At 35.0% G+C, this 21736-nt stretch overlaps 1 protein-coding gene across 1 annotated transcript in view; it reads left to right on the forward strand.

Moving 5' to 3' along the window:
• The window catches only part of LOC130154261 (sodium channel protein type 2 subunit alpha-like), a 76103-nt gene that overhangs the window by 32465 nt on the left and 21902 nt on the right, over window positions 1-21736 (forward strand). Inside the window, exons 7-17 of the mRNA XM_056350186.1 lie at window positions 1-110; window positions 3296-3356; window positions 4609-4750; window positions 5583-5789; window positions 6651-6941; window positions 7331-7711; window positions 9268-9400; window positions 10221-10459; window positions 12232-12405; window positions 13489-13845; window positions 15741-16193. The exon at window positions 1-110 is cut by the window's left edge and continues 127 nt beyond it. Of these exons, the coding sequence (XP_056206161.1) occupies window positions 1-110; window positions 3296-3356; window positions 4609-4750; window positions 5583-5789; window positions 6651-6941; window positions 7331-7711; window positions 9268-9400; window positions 10221-10459; window positions 12232-12405; window positions 13489-13845; window positions 15741-16193 (2548 nt within the window). The remainder of the gene's footprint in view (window positions 111-3295; window positions 3357-4608; window positions 4751-5582; window positions 5790-6650; window positions 6942-7330; window positions 7712-9267; window positions 9401-10220; window positions 10460-12231; window positions 12406-13488; window positions 13846-15740; window positions 16194-21736) is intronic.

Consider the following 21736-nt stretch of genomic DNA (forward strand, 5'->3'; position numbering starts at 1 on the left):
GAATAAGTGCTTGTTATGGCCATCAAAAAATTCAACATCTTTTAAAGAATACCTAGCTCCATACTTTAATGGTACAGAGTTTGATTGGACAGCATACATTGAGAATGAAAGTAAGAAATACTGTTGTAACCTGCTAAAGTTTTTGTGTATAAGCACACACACAAGATTACTGTTTCATATTATAGGCTAAAGATAAAAATCAATTAAACAGGATGACTAAGAATAGGGATTTACAAGTATTGCATGCCAAACTCATGCTGACGTGGTTGTTCTTTCCATTAACTGAACTTAGAAACGTATTTATAGGGTTAGGTTGGTTATAGAATCACAGAATTGTGGAGGTTGGACAAGATCTTCCAAACCAACTGTAGCTCAGCTGCAGGTCCAGTTAGAGCAGACTGCTCCATGCCATGTCTGGTAAAGTTTTAATAACTTCAAGGATAGAGATACCACAGCCTGTCTGGACAGCATGTTCCAGTAACATTTTTTAATATCAATTCAGAGTTTCCCATGCTCAAACTTCTGCTAGTTGCTCTTATCCTACCAGTGTTCACCACTGGGAAGAGTCAGGCTCCATCTTCGTTACAGTCTTTCGTGTTATATTTGTAGGTAGCATGAAGATCCTCACACACACACGCTTTGGCATTCTCAAGGCTGAACAAAACCAATTCTTAGCCTCAACTTGTATCTTTAGGCTATAAATAAGACAGAGAAGCACTAGATAAATGCCAGAGAGATTTCATAGTTAAGATGTGATTTTATTATTAGGTAGAGGTAGGAAACCAATTGCTCTCTGTGAAAATAAAGCACTCACCTAGGGAAGGAGATGGTATTCATCTGTAGGACCTATTGTTGTTACTAAGAGGACTGGCAAAGACCTCTTTATTCAGATATTTTTCCACAGTCTTAATCTCTGTAGACTGAAGTGATAAAATTCAGGCTGCTTCAGAAACACACAGATACTAATTTTTTGTATTTGTGTCATTTTAAGTGATAACACCGGTAAAGTGGTAATACACGATGAACTGTGAGATGTAGTATAACAACTTTTAATTGCCTAAAATTTGATTAATATTCATTTGTGGGTTTGTGCTGGAAGTGGATCTACAGGCTCTAGCTCAATAAGTAATTGTAAAGGTAGTGTATTTAAGTGAAAAGAAATTGGTAGAATAAGGGGTGCAAGTTTTCCTTCTCACTGATCCAAAAGTTAAAGAAAATACAGTTGTTATAGGTTGAGTTTTGATGAGTCATATTTCCTTCCTTGCTTAGAAATGGACATTTAAGTTCTCTGCTGTTTTATCTGTTTTCAGATTTGCTTTCTATGGTTCTGAATTGTTAAAGTTCAGGAGATTCTGTGACTGTATTTACATTTCTGTGCAATGTATCATTTTAGCTAGTTTATTTGCCTAAGGAGGGGTGTGAAAACAGAGTGGATTTTGTTCAGCCTATCATATGCTGATCAGCTGTGGCTGAGTGTGATACCCTCTAGTGACTTTTCTTAACATCTGTGCCTTCTCTTTTGTTAAGGAATAAGGCCAGATTCACTTCTTGAAAATGTGTACTGCTCTTGGATCCATGTTAAAAGTATTGGCACCTGGCATTTAGATCAATAGCTGAACATTCAGAATTTTTGCCAGCTCTGAAGATGTTATGGAAGTAATAGGACTGCAATTTTTCTAACATTGTATAAGCACTGTTCTTAAATGGTAGAATTTTGGCATCACTAGATTTGATTTGTTTGGTTTAGAATCCTCCTGTCTTCATATATTCTTCATCCCATGGCTGTTTCTGACCATTTAAATACTACAATAGTTTTTTACCCCATGAAAATCAAAGCCTTTTGCCAGCTTGGAAGGTACATTGAGGATATTAGTTGAGGATAACAGAAGAGTAGTTTAGTTGGGATGAGAGTTTTTTTTCAGATCGCTGTTGCTTTTCCAGATCTCAATGCCTGGCTATCCTTATGGTGAAAAGTTTCTCTTTATATCCAGTCAGAACCTTGCTTGTTTCAAGTTATGCCCATTGCCAGTCATACTCCCGCCACACACCAGTGAGAAGAACCCGGCTCTGTCCCCTTGATAACTTCCTTGTAGTTGCCGGATGCTTTCTACCAACTCCCCCCACTGCCTTCCCTTCTCCAGGCTGAACAAGGTCAGGTCCCTCAGCCTCTCCTCACAGGGCAAATGTTCCAGCCCTCTCATGACCTTGGTGTCCCTCTGCTGAACTTGCTCCGCTTTATCAGTGTCTTTCTGGCATTGGGGAGGGCAGACCTGGGCACACAGTTCCAGGTACAGGCTAGGGGGTGCTGAGCGGAGGGGCACTGTCACTTCCCTCACTCCGCTCGCTGTGTTTCTGCTCGTGCAGCCCAGGGGGCTGTTGCCCTTCCTGGCTGCCAGGGCGCTGCTGGCTCACCTTCACCTTGCTGTCTGTCTGCCAAGGCTCCCGGGGCCTTTTTGCAGAGCTGCTGCCCGGTCAGCCAGCTCCCAGCCTGGATCGCTGCAAGGGGCTCTTCCTTCCCAGGCACCCAACTCTGCATTTGTCTTTGCTGAACTTTATGTGCCTCCTGTCAGCCCACCTCTCCAGCCTGCCTAGATGCCTCTGATTGGCATCTGCCCTCACTCTTATCAACTTCTTCCCATTTGTTATCATCCTTCTACCTGTATTATCTTTTTTTTTCTTTTTTTTTTTTTGACAGCACAGTTGTTAATCATTAATAACAAAATACAATGCTTTATTTCTGAAGGCTGCCAGCTTAAAATGAAGAGAAAAATTCTGTGAAGTTGTTCATAGTACAGCAGCTGCTATGACATTGTCATTGGAACATTCATCTTCCTTGTAAATGCTTTCTTCATATTTTCAGTCACAGGATGTGCTAGTTAATGTAGCTTTGACTTCAAAACTATTGGCCAACCATCGTAAATAGGTCCATTTTAAATAAGATAGGTTTTAATTGTCTGATTACAATCTACTGAATAAGAGACGTAGTTTTAAGCTTTGTCCTCTCATTTATTGAACATGAGATTTTTGAAAGATACTCAGTGTTTGCTATGACTCAAGAAGAGAATATGCAATTGTTCTAGGATTTTCTTTTTACATTGTGTTTTTATTTTATTCTTTAATTATGCAACTTTATTTGCCAGTAAAGTTGTGCCAGTATTTGAACCCATTATTGGGAAAACATGAATGGGAGATTATGAATATTCAAACCAGGATAATGAACATAAGTTCATCGTCACAAAATAAAATGATACTCCTTCCATTTATGATCATGTTGCTTCCTATATTTTTTTTTTAGGTCATTTCTATCGCATAGGAGAAAATGATTATCTGCTTTGTGGCAATAGCTCAGATGCAGGGTAAGGTACACTAAAGATTACATACTACCTGTCTAAACAAAATGCAAAACATATCACTCTGAACTTAAAAAGCTATTTTATCCACCTAACTACACAGTCAATAACATGTGGTCGTGGTTCATGGTAAATAAACACTTGAATGAGTAAAAAGGTTAAATGAGAAAAGACTTTGCTGTAAATTTCTTTTAAAGCCTTTTATGCAACCAGAAAATTCCATTTAAGCAAGTAGATATTGCATTATCAATGACTTAAGAACATACTTCTTTATTGTGGGTTTCATGCCATTTCTTGTCTCTAAAATAGGCAAGGGGCACTGAGACTTATGAGCAACTTTTGGAAGACATCTTCAGCGTTCTTCTGTCTCTGGATTGCATGCATGGCACTGTCTTGCTCTCTTTTTGTGACAACTCTTTGTAACCAAATCACATAATTCTATAATGATATATCAGTCCATCCTTTGATTTTGGTTGGTTATGTCTTTAAAACAGATATACTTAAATGGGTTTTTGTAAACATTTCATATATATGTAAGTAATTTAGATAATTTTATGTGTGTGTGTAAATATGCATCAAATATACATGCACATATATGAAAGGAAAACTTTATAGCGTTTTTCTAGAGTAGTTTTGGAGGCAAGAATCTCATTTACCCTTCAAGGATGTAATCATAACTGAAACTGATACGTACCGTTACAGGAAATAAAAGTATTATTACTATGATGGTTATTTGCTGTTGAGGAATTGGTAGAATTTGATTTGACTAGACCTAATTCAAAAACCTGAAGAAACCCAGAAATCTGGTATGCCAGCCCTGCTGTCAGCCCTACCTGACAAAATTCAGTATAAAATAAGTGTACTCACTTTCTTCTTCTTTTTTTGCATGGAATTATTCACCTTAGAGAATCTCTGTGTTAAGTAAATATATTGTTTTCATTGAAGAGTTATCTACAGAGGTAATACCAAACTGTTGGGCATAAATTTTATTTTGTTTATAATGGTGAAAGAAGGTATGAAGAAAAATTTTCATTTACTTGTTTGCTCTTTTCTGGCTTTTTTTAAAGAACACTTTTTCATTTCCTCACTGATTTTTAAAATGTAAACCCACAAATAGCAGCCCCTTTCACAGATTATTTCTAATGAACCTTCATTAGAAGGTCAAGGTACAATAATTTAAAAACAATTTTAGTGTTAAATGATTTTTAAATATGCATTGCTTTACTTTTTCTTTCTTTTTTTTTTTTTTTTCTCCTAGTAAATGTCCAGAAGAGTTTATCTGTGTGAAAGCTGGTAGAAACCCCAACTATGGATACACTAGTTTTGACACATTCAGTTGGGCTTTCTTGTCACTGTTTCGACTGATGACACAGGACTACTGGGAAAATCTTTATCGGCTAGTGAGTGTATAGTAAAAATTGTGGTTAGTGTCTTATCAGCCCCAAAGCAAACACAGAAAGGCCATTCATATTTATATTACATACCATTGCTATTAGGAATTGAAAATGAACAGTATTAAAGGATGCAAATTCAATTGCAGAATTAAGCAGACATGGACACTTACTACAGAATCTAACATGATTTCTGAAAAGGCACATGAGTGTTTTTGATCCTTTATTTAATTTTTCCTGTGTATGTCTCATTTTGTGCCTTATTATAAGACCTTATTTTCAAAACCTTTAATCTTAAGTTTAAACTGTAACAATACTCTGTGACAGCAAAATCTGAATCTTAATTTCTGTACTTGGAATCCTATTTTTGATAACTAAGAATGCTTATCTTGATATAAATTACTTTTATTACCATAGCTTTTCATTATACGGTGTGATATAATATTTTAATTGTAATAAATATTATTTTTCAATTATTTAATCAATTATGCCATCTTTAATTCTTTGGTTATTTCAAGGGGAAAGCATTCTAATGCGTGGTGAGCATACTAAGCATCCAATCTGTGATGTGTGATTTACATTAATTACTCTGATTTCACATCCTTTTCAAGATTATTAGGCATTAAGAGGTTTGTCTCAAAGCAGCATGATCCTTAAACATTTTTTTACACATATGAATGCTCCCTTTAATTATGTAATTCAGAAAGCTTGTATGACCTTATTATGAAAGGAAGAGCAACTCAGTAATAGTTTTGCACTTTGCAAATTCAGTAAATGCTTATGAACTGCAGAACTGATGCATGTCTTCACCAGATGGATCATTTCTCTTTTTCTCCTATAGACACTACGAGCTGTTGGCAAAACATACATGATATTTTTTGTTCTGGTCATTTTTCTCGGTTCCTTCTATTTGATTAACTTGATTTTGGCCGTGGTTGCCATGGCCTATGAAGAACAAAATCAAGCAACTATGGTTGAAGCAGAACAGAGGGAGGCAGACTTGCAGCAGATGCTTGAGCAGCTGAAGAAGCAGCAAGAAGAAGCTCAGGTATTTTCTGACAAGAGTTTGAGCTTTAGTATATATTCTTTTGTGTGCTATTAATTCAAAACAAAGCAAATAATTAACATATTAAAACCTCCAACATTCTTTTAGCTACCTTACAAGTACTTGAGACAACTTCATGGATTTTCATTGCCTTTTAAGTGTCTAAAGTGTTAATGAATTTCTGAATTGAAAACAAAAGTACTTCCCAAATCAGAATAATAGTTTTAAAATTAATATATCTTATCTAGGGGTAGTATTTAGTAATCTGTCATGATAATTTTCCAAATGCTAAGCTTAGAAATAATTGCAGTACTGGTGAAATATTTTTCAAGCCTTGATTAGAGTTTAAAATATTTTTACACATAAATTTCTGACTAATTTTTGCTACTTGTGTTACCACCAGTGAATCAAAGTCTGGAAGTAGTATCCCAGAGTTTTTTCCTAAGAGCAGCTTCAGGAAGCTGTTACTTAAAATAACAGTTAAAATTAGTTTACTAAATTAACACTGAAGTATGACTTAATACAGACTGAAGTATGACTGTGTGTAGCTTTTGTTTGCAATTGTTTACACTCTAATAAAGTTATTAATCTTTATGTATTTTCTAATGAACTTTGTGGCTGTACACAATGCGGGCTGACTCCATGATATGGATGCAAATTAGAACTCCAAATTGGAAGTTTCATAACTGCCCTTTTATTTTAATTCATATTACAGAATGACATTTGAAGTTTTGCAGAAATCCATCTAGGCCTTTGTCACACATGTAGAGGTAATTTGATACCAATCTTAGGGACAAGGACTATAGCTTTCTTTTAAAAATGGTGTAATTTTTAAAGCATAGCATTAAATAATTGCTGTGGCAGGCAATAGCAGTGGCTGCAGCAGAGATGACCGAGTACAGCGGTGAAAGTGGGATTGATGGACCCTCAGATAGTTCTTCAGAAGCATCTAAGCTTAGCTCAAAAAGTGCCAAAGAAAGGAGAAATAGGAGGAAGAAAAGAAGGCAGAGAGAGCTTTCTGGAGAAGAGGATGACATGAAGGATGAAAAGCTTCCAAAATCTGAATCAGATGGCAGTATCAGAAAGAAAGGTTTCCGTTTTTCTTTCGATGGGAACAGACTTTCTTATGGGAAGCCGTTCACATCACCCCACCAGGTACTGTGAATATTAAGTATAATGTATCAGTGTAGAAGATGAAGGGTGTTGATATGTTTTAAGATAATGCATGATTAAATGGATCGTTAGAATTTCTAGAAGTCTTGATTTTTCTCTTTAATACAGAGATGGAAAAAAATGGGGCCTTACGCATGTTCATTTATTTCTCTCCAATAATTGTTTTAGGTATACTGTAAATCTACCTGTTCAGATGACTTTCATCTCTAGTGTACATGTCTCTAGTCTACATAAGGCACTGTATTAAAAATAATACTGACAGATTCCTGAGCAATATAAATTACTGCTATTTTTTTTTTTTTCATACATAGACAAGCATTTTGTATACTTGAAATCTTCAGCTGGTCATTTTGCTTATGTTTCCTTTGCAGTCTTTACTGAGTGTTCGTGGCTCCCTGTTCTCTCCCAGACGTAGTAGCAGAACAAGTCTTTTCAGTTTTAGAGGATATGGAAGAGAGGTAGGATCTGAAAATGACTTTGCTGATGATGAGCACAGTACCTTTGAGGATAATGGGAGCAGAAGAGGTTCTCTCTTTTTGCCGCACAGACTCGGTGAACGGCGCAGTAGTAACATTAGTCAGGCTAGTAGACCATCGAGAAGGCTGACACTGTTTCCAGTGAATGGGAAGATGCACAGCACTGTGGATTGCAATGGGGTGGTTTCCTTAGTGGATGGACCACCAGGATTACTGTCGCCTACTGGACAGCTTCTGCCAGAGGTGATAGTAGATAAACCAACAACTGATGACAACGTAAGTTTTAAATTACTCCAGGTTTTGTGACCTTTCTTTATTGCAGGAGACAGTGTTTTAATGGAATTAAATGCTTTGAAAATTGTTGAGAAGTTGTGAATGCTTTTGCCTGTCCTACTGTCATGAAATAGGTTTACCGTGGCTCACTCAGAAGTGAGAGGCTGAAGCATGAAAGTGAAAGGGAACGAGGTAGCAGAAGATGAAAGGCAACAAAGTAGCATGGTTTTATATACCTGCAGAGCAAGGATATGCATGCATCTGTGTAGTGAATCAAATTAGAAATGTTCCATTGCTAAATCTGTTTTAGAACCTAAAATAGGATGCTCAGCTTTCAAAACGTTCTGCGTATTATGTTGTTTCGATTTTTTTCTTTATGGCTTTAGCCTTCCTTTAAATGTATTTCCTAATTTTCTGTCAGTAATCTGCTGGTTCCCCATTCATATAAATGGTGTCGTCCAAAGTAGTGTAGTCTTTAAGATTGTTGACATTTTAGAAGCTCTGACAGCTTTTTTTTCTCCTGGGTCTCAGATATGATCTGAGTTTCTCATTGCCTAGGATCAGGGTATAATTTAAATTTTAAAAAAAGTACAGGCAAGTGAACCAGAAGGAGAAATGGGTGACTTTTTCCTTTTCCCTCAGTCTGCTTTAGGAATGGAGCAGAGGGGGATCCATAGCATTTTTTTTTTCCTAGAAACCTTCTTTTATTGAAACAAAAATTTTTACATGGGTCACAGCATCTGAAAGCACACCAATCACATTCCTTGTAGTTATAATTTTCTGTAGTTTTATTATACTTTCATTTTCATGCATTTATTTAATTTACTGAAAAAAAAGTCTGCCCATGCTGTTGATAATTGAGCTATGTTCAATGATACAACACAGCTGTCAATTTTTTTTTTAATAAAAAACGTTTTTTAAAAATCCTTTTTTGGGGTCAGTTAAGTCAGACTTCTTTTGTTTCTTCAGGTGAAATTCATAAAATAAGTCCGAAATTATAGCTATTCAGTGTAAAAGATACCCTTTAAAATGATTTTGAATGGGTACAAAGATCAAGACTGACCTATAAAATTTACTTTCAGTAATTGTTATTGCAGAAAACTTCCTAGCATAAATCACTTATTGTAAGTGTCTTGTGACTGAAGTAGTTTAGAAATAATATATTGGTAGATGAAGCATGGAACTGGGTATTTTTCCGTTTCCAGTGCTGCAATAGTCTTGGTTTGTTTCCTTGGCTATGGCCTCCAAAATTTGTTTATGTCTAATGTGGAGTTAGTGGTACTTAACTGTAATGTGATGGTAATCTGGGACCTAAATATCAAAGTCTTTTTTTAGTATCTTATAAGTGTTAACAGTAAGTATAACGTGAAAATAGCCATTAAAAAATACTAGGCTTATGTTATATGTATAATGGAAAAAAGTCTGGTGTGAGAGCATTTAAATACAAAACTTCATATACTGTGGTTTCAATAAAGTTGAAAAGTCTTTCTGATACCTCTTTTGTGGTATTTCTAAAGATGAATTTAATTTACACACACACACTCTCTTTCTTTTCCTAGAGCACTACTACAGAAATAGAAATGAAAAAGAGGCGTACAAGTTCATACCAAATACCGGTGGAGCTGCTGGAGGATCCCAATTTAAGGCAGAGAGCCATGAGTATAGCTGGCATTATCACAAATACAATGGAAGGTGTGTTATAACTGCAGATGCATGAACTTCCTTGACATAGTCTTATACTTGTTTCAAGGTATTATATCACAGTGCAAATACAGAAGCCAAAAAATGTGAAGCCATTAAAAATACATAAACTGAATGGCAAAATGCATGTACATAGTAAAAAAAGAAACGAAGGAATCTGATAAGCAGGCTAAGCTAACAAACACATTCTAATTAAAACAGATCATGTGTATGTGTTTTATACTAGTTGTTCATGTTTAGCAATACAGTTATTGGAAAAATGCCTTGTGATAAATTTTCCACTAACTGTACTGTAAAAATGTTACAGAAAATTAAAGGCCAGGCCTTAATTAACAAGGAGAAGGAAATTTGTAGTAGGATTATTTGGAACAGTGAATGTATTACTAGTGAAATTCTTGAAGAAGCTTGAGTAGTTTTCAAATACTTAATCATGGTGAAATTAATCTTATTCTTTCCAAAAATAAATAAATACACATTTGAGAGGACTGTGAAGTTGGAAGTTTTACTGTGAAAACTATCCCTAAATGTAAGCGTAAACAGGTGGTTTGTGTTTTTAAAAAAAGATCATATGATATTAAAAATAGACAACTTTTTCAATTATTAATTCAAAACTCTTGAGGTTTTTCTACTCGTTTTCTAAAAAACTTTTCAGTCAGCAGTAATAGGTTAAGTCCCTGGAAATCTGAGGAGGTTCCTCCAAACATCCTTAATGGTTCTGTGAATAAAAATTAAAATGTAAAAATAAAAGATATACAAAAATTGTCTTCACTTTCTCCAAAAGTTGTTCACTATACATTTCTTTTTTTCCCAGAACTTGAAGAATCCAGACAAAAATGTCCACCTTGCTGGTATAAGTTTGCCCACACTTTCTTAATTTGGGATTGTTGGGAGCCCTGGTTAAAAGTAAAGAATGTAGTTGGACTTATAGTAATGGATCCGCTTGTTGATCTGGCTATCACTGTTTGCATAATTTTAAACACGCTGTTTATGGCCATGGAACATCATCCAATGACTGATGATTTCTCTAATGTACTTAAAATAGGAAATCTGGTAAGTCCCTCAAACTATATTATTTGATACAGTTGGAACTTGATTTCTCTTGGAAATAAATTACTTCTATTATTTTTGTTACGGTCTCATAAAAGAAATGTTGAAGTTTTAGTTATACCAAAAATAGTCTAAAAATATCATTTGAGATATGTTGTATATCAGAGTTCGATTTCTGTATTAAAATTTCTGCAAATAAAGTTTTCAACAACCAGTGTTTGAATGACATGAAACCAAAAGAACTCTGATTTGTTTTTGTTTGGTATTGCAAAAAAAAAAAAAAGGAGCCAAATTTGATCCTTTTTTCCGTAATTACCATTGATAGCACAAGAAGAGCTGAGTGGTATTTTGGATTATTATTTTGCACTGTTATTTTTTTCTGTTACTTTTGTATTTCCATGGCTTTGATTGGTCCATAACCATTTGGAAGGCGAAAGAATGTGTGACTCGTTCCAAATGTGTCTGTTGCTATGGTTGGGTTTTGTTGCCTAGTGGATGTAGTCTGTAGGTTTTGTTTGGGATGGTTGGTTTGTTTGTTTTAAAATGGCAATAACATAAATAGTGTTATCTGCTGTACTGCTTAACCTGTGCTTATAGTAAGTGGTAATTATGGTGATTATGATGTTGGAAAAGAATAAAATAATTCAGTTATTAGGACATATGAAATTCTAATATGTCGGGAGCATATTCAGGTTCAATTCCAGAGTTGTTATTTTTGTAGACAATACAGACATAGTTCAATGTTTTCACCTTAATCTGGAGTCAGAGATTATTATCTATGGAAGATAACCATGTCATGTTGCTGTTTAAAATAGATCCAGGATGTATTTGAGGAGAAAGACAGGGAAGACAAATAGGTGAGGATCAATAGCTGTTGCAGAGGGTTGTCTTGTGATGATGCCCGCATGTTTTACCCAGGAAACACAACCATTTTTTCCTTTCATAGGTAATGAAGTAGCTTAATGTAAATCTAATTTTGAGCTGTGTGAGTGTAGGTGTTGCTTCATGCCAATAAGAATTTGTTTACTCTGTCAGCTAAAATGCCACCATAATACAAGTGTAGTTTCAGCAGTTGATTTTCTTGCTTTTTGAACTGTTCAGCACTATTTTTTAATGACACTCAAATGCCCGTTTTTGGGGGTTTTTTTAAGTTTGTTCATCTTTCTAGTAAAATATGATAATTTATGCAGTTCTCTAGATACTAGTGGTCACACACCTACAAGTAAATACAGTGAATTTATTTCAGAGGCGTTGCTTGCCTTCTGCTTCAGAAATCATCAGAGGCATTCAAAGGCAGAAAGTTTTACTTCAAACACAAGCCTCAGCATAATTAGCCTTTTTTTGGCAGCTAGAGAGAGAAGATATGCTTACTGTATCTGTGAGTTCTCACAAAAACTTCATTTAATAGTGCATCACTCTCCAATTTATGACCAGTTCCTTTTTTTTCCACATATCTTTGTTAAAGCAGCTTTCGTTGTGGCAAGAGCAACTGTTATCTTGCTGAGAGATGGATGGCAGGTATCAGGAGAAAACAGGAGGACTGTGAGGAATGTATAATGTGTAAATACTAAATGTATCTTGGGTTTAGCTAAAATTAACAGAGTTCTGCTGCAGCTCATTTTGATGGTGCCACTTCCCTTCTCCGTGAAGTTCAGGTTGTGATAAGTTTCCTTACTGATACTCCACTGTGAGAGGGTTGTTACTTCTTACTGAAGTTGTTCTCTATCTGTTGGTTCAACTCATCTGCAAACTAACAATAAACGTTCTTTCTTCAGGTTTTTACTGGAATTTTTGCAGCAGAAATGGTTCTCAAGATAATTGCCATGCATCCTTTTTATTATTTCCAAGTTGGCTGGAATATTTTTGATAGTTTCATAGTTACCCTTAGTATGGTGGAGCTTTTTCTGTCAAATGTGGATGGATTATCTGTTCTCCGATCATTTCGATTGGTAAATAAATTAGTTATAATAATATATCTACATTAATTAATGCTTTATTATATTATTTGTATTTAAACTGTACTCATAATCCACTTCAGTAATATGTATATTTTTGGCAAAGTGTCACAGGATATTTCTGCAGGTGCATTTTACGAAATTATTTATGTTATCAATGAATAGTGGTGTGCCATTTTATGATTCAGAAGCAACTAAGTATTTTTTCAAGGGAGAGATGTAATTTTATTGTAATTGTTTTAATGTGGATGAGGAAAGCACAAGTAAATGTAGAATTTATTTAGTACATATTGAGAGATATAAATAAACCATTTGTAGTCTTCTGTCTACTTCCATATCTGGAAATTTCAAAAAAGCTAGAAGTGTTGTTTTAAAACAATAGGAATTATAAAAATAATATTTTTTTAATTTTGAAAAAAGATTTATTCCCCCCCTTGGCAAAAAATAGATGTGTTATATTATTAGAAAAATATATTTATTTTAAAATTGAGAAATAAACTATTTGACATTCTTTCCCTGTCATCTCTTTGCATTTTGCATTTCCATTTTGCTTTTATCTGAAACCAAAAAATATTTAATACCTTTATTCTTTTGAGTGGGTTATCAGTAAGAAAGAATATGTGTTACACTTTCTCCTCCTCATAAGTTGAAATGTTTTACTTTGTCTTGTGTTAGGCTTTTATTTTCAGACTGTGAGTCTCTCTGATCCTTTTACATTTTTGGAGGCAATATTCCTTTGGAAGACCCCATTCTTCAAGGATTTCAGAATCCTTTATTTTCCTTCAGTAGAATTCTGTTGAGCTTTTTTTTTTAAAAAAAAATAATAATTTCTGCACATAATATTTGAGATGTATGCCACGTTCAGAATTGACTATCTGAACAAATGCAACCAAGCTTTAGAAGTGTGGATTTTATTAAACTCTCTGTTTCTGTGTAAGTTTTATGGTTGATGGAATCCTGTTGAAATTTCTTGGGTTTTTTTATTGCTGAGAGTCAATAGTTCATAATCTGTCATTTATTTCTATAGTGGTTTTGTAACTACTGCAAATAATATCTCTCTGTATTTTTGTTTTTCAGTTGCGAGTCCTTAAATTGGCAAAATCTTGGCCAACTCTAAATATGCTGATAAAAATTATTGGCAACTCAGTGGGGGCTCTGGGGAATCTGACCCTGGTGCTGGCCATCATTGTGTTCATTTTCGCTGTGGTTGGGATGCAGCTCTTTGGGAAAAGCTACAAGGAATGTGTCTGCAAGATCTCCAATGACTGTAAACTTCCACGCTGGCACATGAATGATTTTTTCCACTCTTTCTTGATCGTATTCAGAGTGCTGTGTGGAGAATGGATAGAAACGATGTGGGACTGCATGCAGGTTGCAGGCCAACCCATGTGCCTTACTGTCTTCATGATGGTCATGGTGATTGGAAACCTTGTGGTATGTACCCCAAGTAGTCTGATAATACATCTAAAGAAAGAATGATAAAAGAACCAGTAATTAAGTTTTTTAAGCATTATTAAATGTGTTATTTAAATATGTTTTTTATTATTTTGAATTTGTTACAAGTATGGGCTCTGAAGCAGAGTTTTCTGTTTGTTAGATTTCTGATCCTATATAGTATCCTCAACTTGGGGGATGGGCCCCCTCAGGGGTCTGGTTTGCAATTCAGAGGATATGGGTGAGAGAGAGAAGCATCCTGTGTTCTAGAGAGAGGGAGAAGAGCAAAGGCGCCCCAAGTGTTATGCTCCCAGGATGGGAGTTTGCTGTCTGCGGAAGATGACATAGCAGAGCTTTTTCTCTCTAACTTATTGAGGCATCACTTCAAATCACACATAGCCAGGTTGTTTGTTGTGGGGGTTTTTTTTTACTTTTTCTGCTCTCTCCTGTGTATAAGACTGCTTTAACATTCTTAGACTCTAAAATTTAAGTCATTTTGAGCCCTGCTGGCTGCACAGCCAACATTTTTGCATAAATGGGGTAAGGAAACTCAAATTGGAAGGCAGCAGTTCTGCAGAAAAAAATTCAAGTACTTAATGTTGTCTTTCACCTCTTCACCTTTTTGCTTCCTATTTCTTAAGTGCTTTTTAAAGACACTTTTAAAAGGTCTGTATTATATCTTATTTTCCTCTTTCAGAGGAAAGCATCAGATCTGTACCAGTTTGTACATTACCGCGTATAAATTTGACTTCTAAAATATGTATTATATTAACTCACTAGTATTTGAGGCCTTCATTGCTCTGCCTTTTGCTCTGCTTGTCTCGTTGCCTACTGAGTCTTCCTCTGTTCTTCTACATCTTTTCTTTAGGCAACTGTCAGTAGCAAAAGAGATTTTAAATTAGCTATCCTGGAGGCATTCTTTAGGAATAAAATTTCTAGCAACAGGAATAAGCTAGTTATCTTTAAACCAGTCACACTTACTACTAGTAGCAGAGCTACTTGCTTCAGGTTTTTCTGCAGATCTATTTTTCTTATAATAAAGAGAACTGTGAAATTGGTTGACCAAACAAAACATCTTCCTTAAATACTTTTCTAAACCAGAAGATAGAACTTTGTGGAATGAAGTATCCATGTCTGACTTTTTCCACAATATTTACTGTATTCTGATTTTATGCCATAGCTCAAGTAGAATTTCTTACATGAACAGACAGGCCTGGCTGCATGTTCAGGGCTCCAGTTGTCTTTCTGTGTTCTCAACACATAGTTTTAACCTGTTGTCTTCAAAGCTGCGTGGAAGAGCTGATCGGAAGGCTTTAAGAGCTGGTACTCTGCTTCTTTGGCTATCCTAGTACCATTTTTGCTTCTAGTAAATTCTGGGCTTGTATAACTGGTATCTATTCTATGTTTTGTCTTGCCGTGGGAAGAGGATGATTTGAGGGTTAGGAGGCAGTGTGTACTTCACAGTTTTAAAGTTGCATACAGCAAAATACCTGTGTGAGTTTGGATCAGTGTTTAAGAAAGCTGTTTTCTGCACAGATCAGTAATTTCTTCTGTTGCAGAGTGCTTCGCTGTGCCAGAGAAGTACAGTTTCTGGAGCTGTTCAGTCATTCATTCAAAGAATCATTCATTTCTGACCTTCTACAAACATGAGCAGAAAAAGAATGTACAAGTGTCTTCATAGACATGCAGCAATGCAAAACTAGAAAAAAAACCCCCTGCATTGGGGTATGGAGCAGGTGTTGTGCTTAAATTGCATTTACTTTTTATTTACTGTGTAATTCCAAGAATCATACCCAGCAAAGGAGAACATGAAGCCTAAGTTCGTAATGGGGCACAGAAGCATGTGAATGAAAAATTAAGAAAATTCAGCTCTGTTGTCTTTTGGTTTTTTTTAGGTATTGAACCTTTTTCTGGCCTTGCTGCTGAGTTCATTTAGTTCAGACAGCCTTTCATGTACAGATGATGACAATGAAATGAACAACTTACAGATTGCTGTTGCAAGAATTCAGAAGGGAATAGATTATGTGAAGAAAAAAGCGGGTGAATGTGTTCAGAAGTCTTGCTGGAGGAAACAAGCTGTTGTAAATCAAAGACCAGTAACAGATCAGCTGAATGATGAGAGAGACCATTGCATTTCCAACTGTACCATCGCTGAAATAAGGATAGATAAGAATTACCACAAAAATGAAAATGGAATGGCCACTGTTGTAGGTGACAGTGATTATACATCATTCATAAACAACCCAAGCCTTACTGTCACCGTACCAATAGCTGCTGGAGAATCTGATTTTGAACATCTAAATACAGAAGAGTTTAGCAGTGACTCAGATTTGGAGGAAAGCAAGGAGGTAAAATTTGAATATTTTATATTATTTATGAATGAATTACACAAATTGTAGTATTTCATAGTATGGCTCTTCCTGCTTAAAAATAGAAAGCAATTGTGATTTGAGATTGTTGGACTATACTGAGTGAATAAACTGAAGTGGGAAAGTGGAGCTAAAGAGAGTGGGAAATCCAAGCAGAACTGTATAAACGTAAATGAATGCATTTATAAAGGGGTTTTGAAAAAGAAGTTCTTCCAAATTTTTAGTTGGATAGACAAAATAGTATGTAGGTAAAGGATAAACAGACAAAAGACTTGTGTATATATATATATATACACACACATATATAATCATAATATTTCCATGAAGTAAGGATGAAAGTAAACTATTTTAAAATATTAGAGGAGATAGTAATAAACAATAATAATACCATTTGCATCTGATTTTTTAAAGCTCACTGAATTCTACAGAAATCAGCATTACTTGTGCTGGTGCTAACTCAGGCTAATGAGAGCAATAACAACATTTTTTTTTTTTAATTCTGAAGTTAAAGTGATGGGGGAAAGCCAAGGGAGCATCAGTATTTTAAGGTGACTATGTCAAGTAAAAATGATGAGAAAAAATAAATTACTGAACAAAAAAAAAAAATTTCTTGCTTGTTTGTGGAAACTTTGAACCAGTCACTTCAAAGGCAACTGCCTGACCATAAATTGGGTCAGACTTAGGAAAGTAGTCACTTGTCAGCAGCTGCAGACTGAGGGGGGGAAAGCAAAATCATGGATTTCAGCAGGATCCTGAGAGAAACTGAAAATTCAGTTTGCTGTCCTGTGGCTCCAGTTCAGACTGTGTCTGATATCAACTCCCCTGGCACCTGAAGACAGAAGGACATTAATGGACTTTCAGTACTTTTGCAAACAGCCATACTCCAACTTGGATTGCTTTGTCTGGATTGGTTTGCTTTCTTTTGATTTTTTTTTTTTTTATTATTATTTATTTGATTGATTGATTGTGAGCTTTTTAGGCTCTTGGCTGTTTTGTTTTGAATAGAAATGAATTTTCTCATATTCTTTCAAAATTTTAGAAAAAAGTTTGTTCTAGCAAAGCGCAATTAAATTAAACTTAAATTTGAAAGGTGTATTAAGGTGACTCTTTAGGTATTTCTTTTACTGTAGTGCACTGTCTTCAGTGGTATTACACTCATTTTTTATTTCAGCAGCTCGTTTCCTGACACTGGAATTCCTCCATCTAATTTTTGGAGGTTCTGTTACTCCTTATATTATGTTGACCTCTTGGTTGAGAAACCTTAGATTACCAAGAGGCCTCTTAAAAGCAAAGCAGACAACATTCATAACTTTAAAGGATTAACTGCTCTTTGTAAGTCATCTATAATGTCTGCTGAATAACTGCTACATCTTTTATGTATTATTAAATGGAATAAAGGATACTAGCCTTCTTAATATGTTTTGTGGAAGGAATATCTGATGGATCCAGGTAATTTACTCTTGCTGTCTCTGTTAACTGTACTAAATCTAACCCTTCCCTGGAAATTTATATTTAAGAATTGGGTAACAAAATCTATTTTTTCTCACCTCTGATAATCAAGATTAAACATAAGCCTATTGTTCCACTCGAATTTGGAAAAGTGGCTAAGGATTGGCATACTTGAAAGACGACCACAGGAGACACATAAATTAACAATAAAAAAATCATTTCATGTACACTAGTTCATAGTCAGTAAAGAAATTGTCTTTCCTTCTGTAGATTATTTCAGCTCTTTCTGTCAAACTTCCCTTTAAATGGGAGCAGTTTGTATTGGAGTTAGCTACATCATTTGATGAGCCTTTGAGAAATCATTGTTGAGAAGTGAGATTAGGTTGGTATCAGAAGATTAATAAAAGATAGATGTGAAATACTTGAGGAAACTACAGGTTTATTGCTAGGCATGGGTTTACGTTTTTATGTTGCTGTATACCTGTTACAATCCATAATGCACCATAAACTGTTTGAAACTTTTTTTTAAGTCATGCAGTTAAAAAAGCTAATGATGCTGGGAGAAATTGCTTACCCAGAAATTTTCACGTTTGACATGGTATGATTGATTTTTTTTGTTGTTGTTTTGTATTGCCTGCAGCTTGTTTCTGAAAGTGTATCCTAGATACATATTTAGCAACTAGTGAAAACCAGGAAAAACCTTGAAAATTTAACACAAGAAAAAAAGTATTTCTGTTATTTTAAAGATCTAATTGCTGACATTCAAAGGATGCTTAAAGATGTAATATGCATAATGTGGGTGTATCTGTCTTTCTTTTTGGTTTGTTGTTTTTTGTTGGTTTTTTTTTTTTGGTTGGGGGAAGGAGTTTTGTTGTTTTGTTTTGGTTGGGGTTGTTTGGTTTGGTGGTTTTTTTATGTTACTCCCAAGTCCAATATACATCTGTGAGCTTCAGATATTCTACTAATTTTTCCCTCTTTCAGCGTGTCTTTGGATATGCTTAAAGCTCTAATCAACAGCTTTGAATGTTATGTTTTTCAAATATGTGATGTATCTAAAAAAACACATTTTAAAATAAGTAGGAATCCATGCTTAAGCTGTTTCCAGAACTCAAACACCTAAAGGGTACCGTGTTGTAACTTCATTACGTACCATTCTTCTCACAGGAGTAAAATCAAGCTGGATCAGTCAAGAATGCAGATCTGGTGCTTTTTAACCAGGCAGAGCAACGTGTCAGCATGTTTACACAGGTTACCTAAATAAATCATACATATATGATCACTTTTGAGATTGATTAGCCTGCATGCTACTCAGCTACAATGTATTTTATCCCCATCCATTGCAATGTAGTGGAAACATGCACAGCCGCTCTGTAAGTTGAGTCCCATGACTCATGTCACAGCATGGTTGAGAGCAACTCCAACATGTTCCTCTCTCCTTGTTACGTCTTTGATATTTTCTGTACTACTTTTGTGGCATAACCTGCATGCTTTCTAGGTTTTTATTATCGGTAACTGAATTATTAAGCATCAAGACTGTCCAAGCTTAAAAGAGGTTAACAGCCTTTGATTTTATGAAAATGGAAAGGTAATCTTCACTTGACTTTCTCTGTTCATCTGTTGAACCATGGTTTTAGCTGTCATGTAGTTATGAACATTTTCTAATCATGTTCATTTGACCAATGCCTTTGTAATAGTACATATATACAATTACTTGTATGCTAAAATGTTTATACCTTTTGATAAAAATTGTTTCATGTTTGTTCACAATGTTTTTATAATTTACATTCCAATTTTCTCATATAAAAGAAGCTAAAATATAGGATGAAAGATACACTCCTGGGAAAAACCAAATACTATCTTTTTTTATGCATGTTCCTTTGACTATGGATGTAATATAGTTATATTCTACTCATGAAGTTTGTGTATGTCTGTGAGACTGGAGTTAGGAAATAATTTGTATCAATTTTTCTCTTCATCATCAATAATTTTTTCTTTGTAAACTTAATCCACTTGCTTTTTTTTTTTTTTGAGAAAGACATAAAACATAATTTCAAGCAAAAATTCTATGTAGGGAGTCTAAATAAATTGGGGTGTTTTAAAGCTATATAAATAAAGTAGTTCAAGCAAGAAAGAAATATGGAAATCAGGAAAATCTAGGATAAGGCTAAAATTAAGGCAATTGTTAAAAAAGACGAAATGGGAAGTACCTCCCAACCCTCTAAGCTCAGGAACTCCAAAACTGTAAAACAAACCTTAGTTGTACCAAGCTACATGTTTCTTATTCCTGATGATCTCTTCTGAGTAGTTGGGCAGTTCTGGTCCTTGCCATTTAGGGGTCATTGAGGTATTCCTTTTCCAAATACAAACTTTGTTCATGTGGTTTCGTTGTGGAATCCGGCATTATCTTTCATGTATGCTTTTGTACTGTATTATGTATTGGAAATATTTCAGGTCTCACTTTTGTGCCCAGGGGGCCTGTAAGCTATTCAGAAAGATGGAATGGAAAAATATCTTTTGGAATGGAAAAACATCTTTCTAAGGATTTTTCCAAAACATTTTAGAAAAGGCACTAAAGTAGGGGAGATAAGAATGCATAGTATCCCGTCCTACTGCTGCTAAGTACAGGGGATGGTTCTGATTTGGTGGATATTGTTTATTTGACACTGCTTCTGCTTCAAGCTTCTGCTGTTTTGAAGCTGGACAGGTGTAGAACAGCATGCAAAATAGTAAACCAGTGGCTTGTAATCATTTGACTGGAAAATACTTGAATGTTTTTCATTTGGATGTCACATTCTATTACTGTAACCTTCCTTGCATAATAAGATGATGCTTTTTTTTCTTTTATAAATATGCATGCCTGTTTGTTGGTGGGTTTTGGTTGGTTTTTTGTTTTGTTTTGTTTGGTTTTTTGGTTTTTTTCCTAAGATATGTAGAGTAGAAGGGGTAGGTTTTGGTTTTAGTTTGGTGACAAAACCTGAGTATTTTCTATGGACAATACTTTGGGTTTCTTTAAAAGGTAAAGAATTTGCAAGCTTTATTTATAGACGTGCTTCTTTCAGAAAAAGATAAATAAAACTATACCAATAAAAATTATTTTACCAACTGTGCTTATGCTTAAGAATACTGTATTCAGTGATAAGTGAAGCTATGTAGTAAAGATGCTTACAAGAAATGTGCTTTGTGTCCTTTTTGTTGTTTAATAGTTGAGACTAAATGGAAAAATGAGATTGTTTTTATTGAAGAAGTATTTCCTGCGGAAAATAGATCTGACTAAGCAGGAAAATAGTCAATTGATGGTATATAAGTGGCATAACACAGATTTCTGTTGCATTTCCATGTAGTAATGTTTTTGGATCCTCTTTTCTAAGAGGTTCCTGAGCATACTCTCCAATGTAGTTATCAACAATCATTCTTCACATTTTACTGCAGTTCTTTACCTCCTTCTCCAGCAAAAACAGTCTACTTAAATGAGAGGGAGGGAGGGAGGGAGAGATCCTTAGTAAATGAGAAAATGTGAATGTAAGAATATGCAGCACTGTCATCCTATATGGGTTTGTTTGGGGTTTTTTGTTTGGTTTTTGGGTTTTTTTGTATTACACAAGACAATGTTTCCCTGTCATTGCTTGTATTAGCAGCTGTATTGGTGGTACATTTGTTCTTTGCTTTGCAGTTTGGGAAACATATCAGGTTTGCTTTGCTATTTGAATATCAAAATGTGAATGACTTACAACTTACATCACAAGAATAATCAGTGGCTTAATTATTAGCTCTTCTTACAGCGTTTTCTTTAAAGTCATTATCTGCAATTTTGCATACACTTCCATTTATTATTTTTAAGGTGATGCTCAGTAAAGATTGACTCTTTACTAATTACCTCAAGCAATCCTAAGTGGCTTCAGTGGGACAATTTGTAGTAGTAACATTATTCTTGCAAGTATTTGTGCTATCATACCTTGATTCCTTCAGGAAAGAAGAAAGATCGTGAGCTCCAAATTTTGACCTTATAACAGTATAGTGGCTGTAACGTGTTCAAAATCTCAATAGCCAACAGTGAAAAAGAAAAAAGGTAATAT

The sequence above is a fragment of the Falco biarmicus genome, chromosome 8 (assembly GCF_023638135.1).
Source record: "Falco biarmicus isolate bFalBia1 chromosome 8, bFalBia1.pri, whole genome shotgun sequence".
NCBI lineage: Eukaryota > Metazoa > Chordata > Aves > Falconiformes > Falconidae > Falco > Falco biarmicus.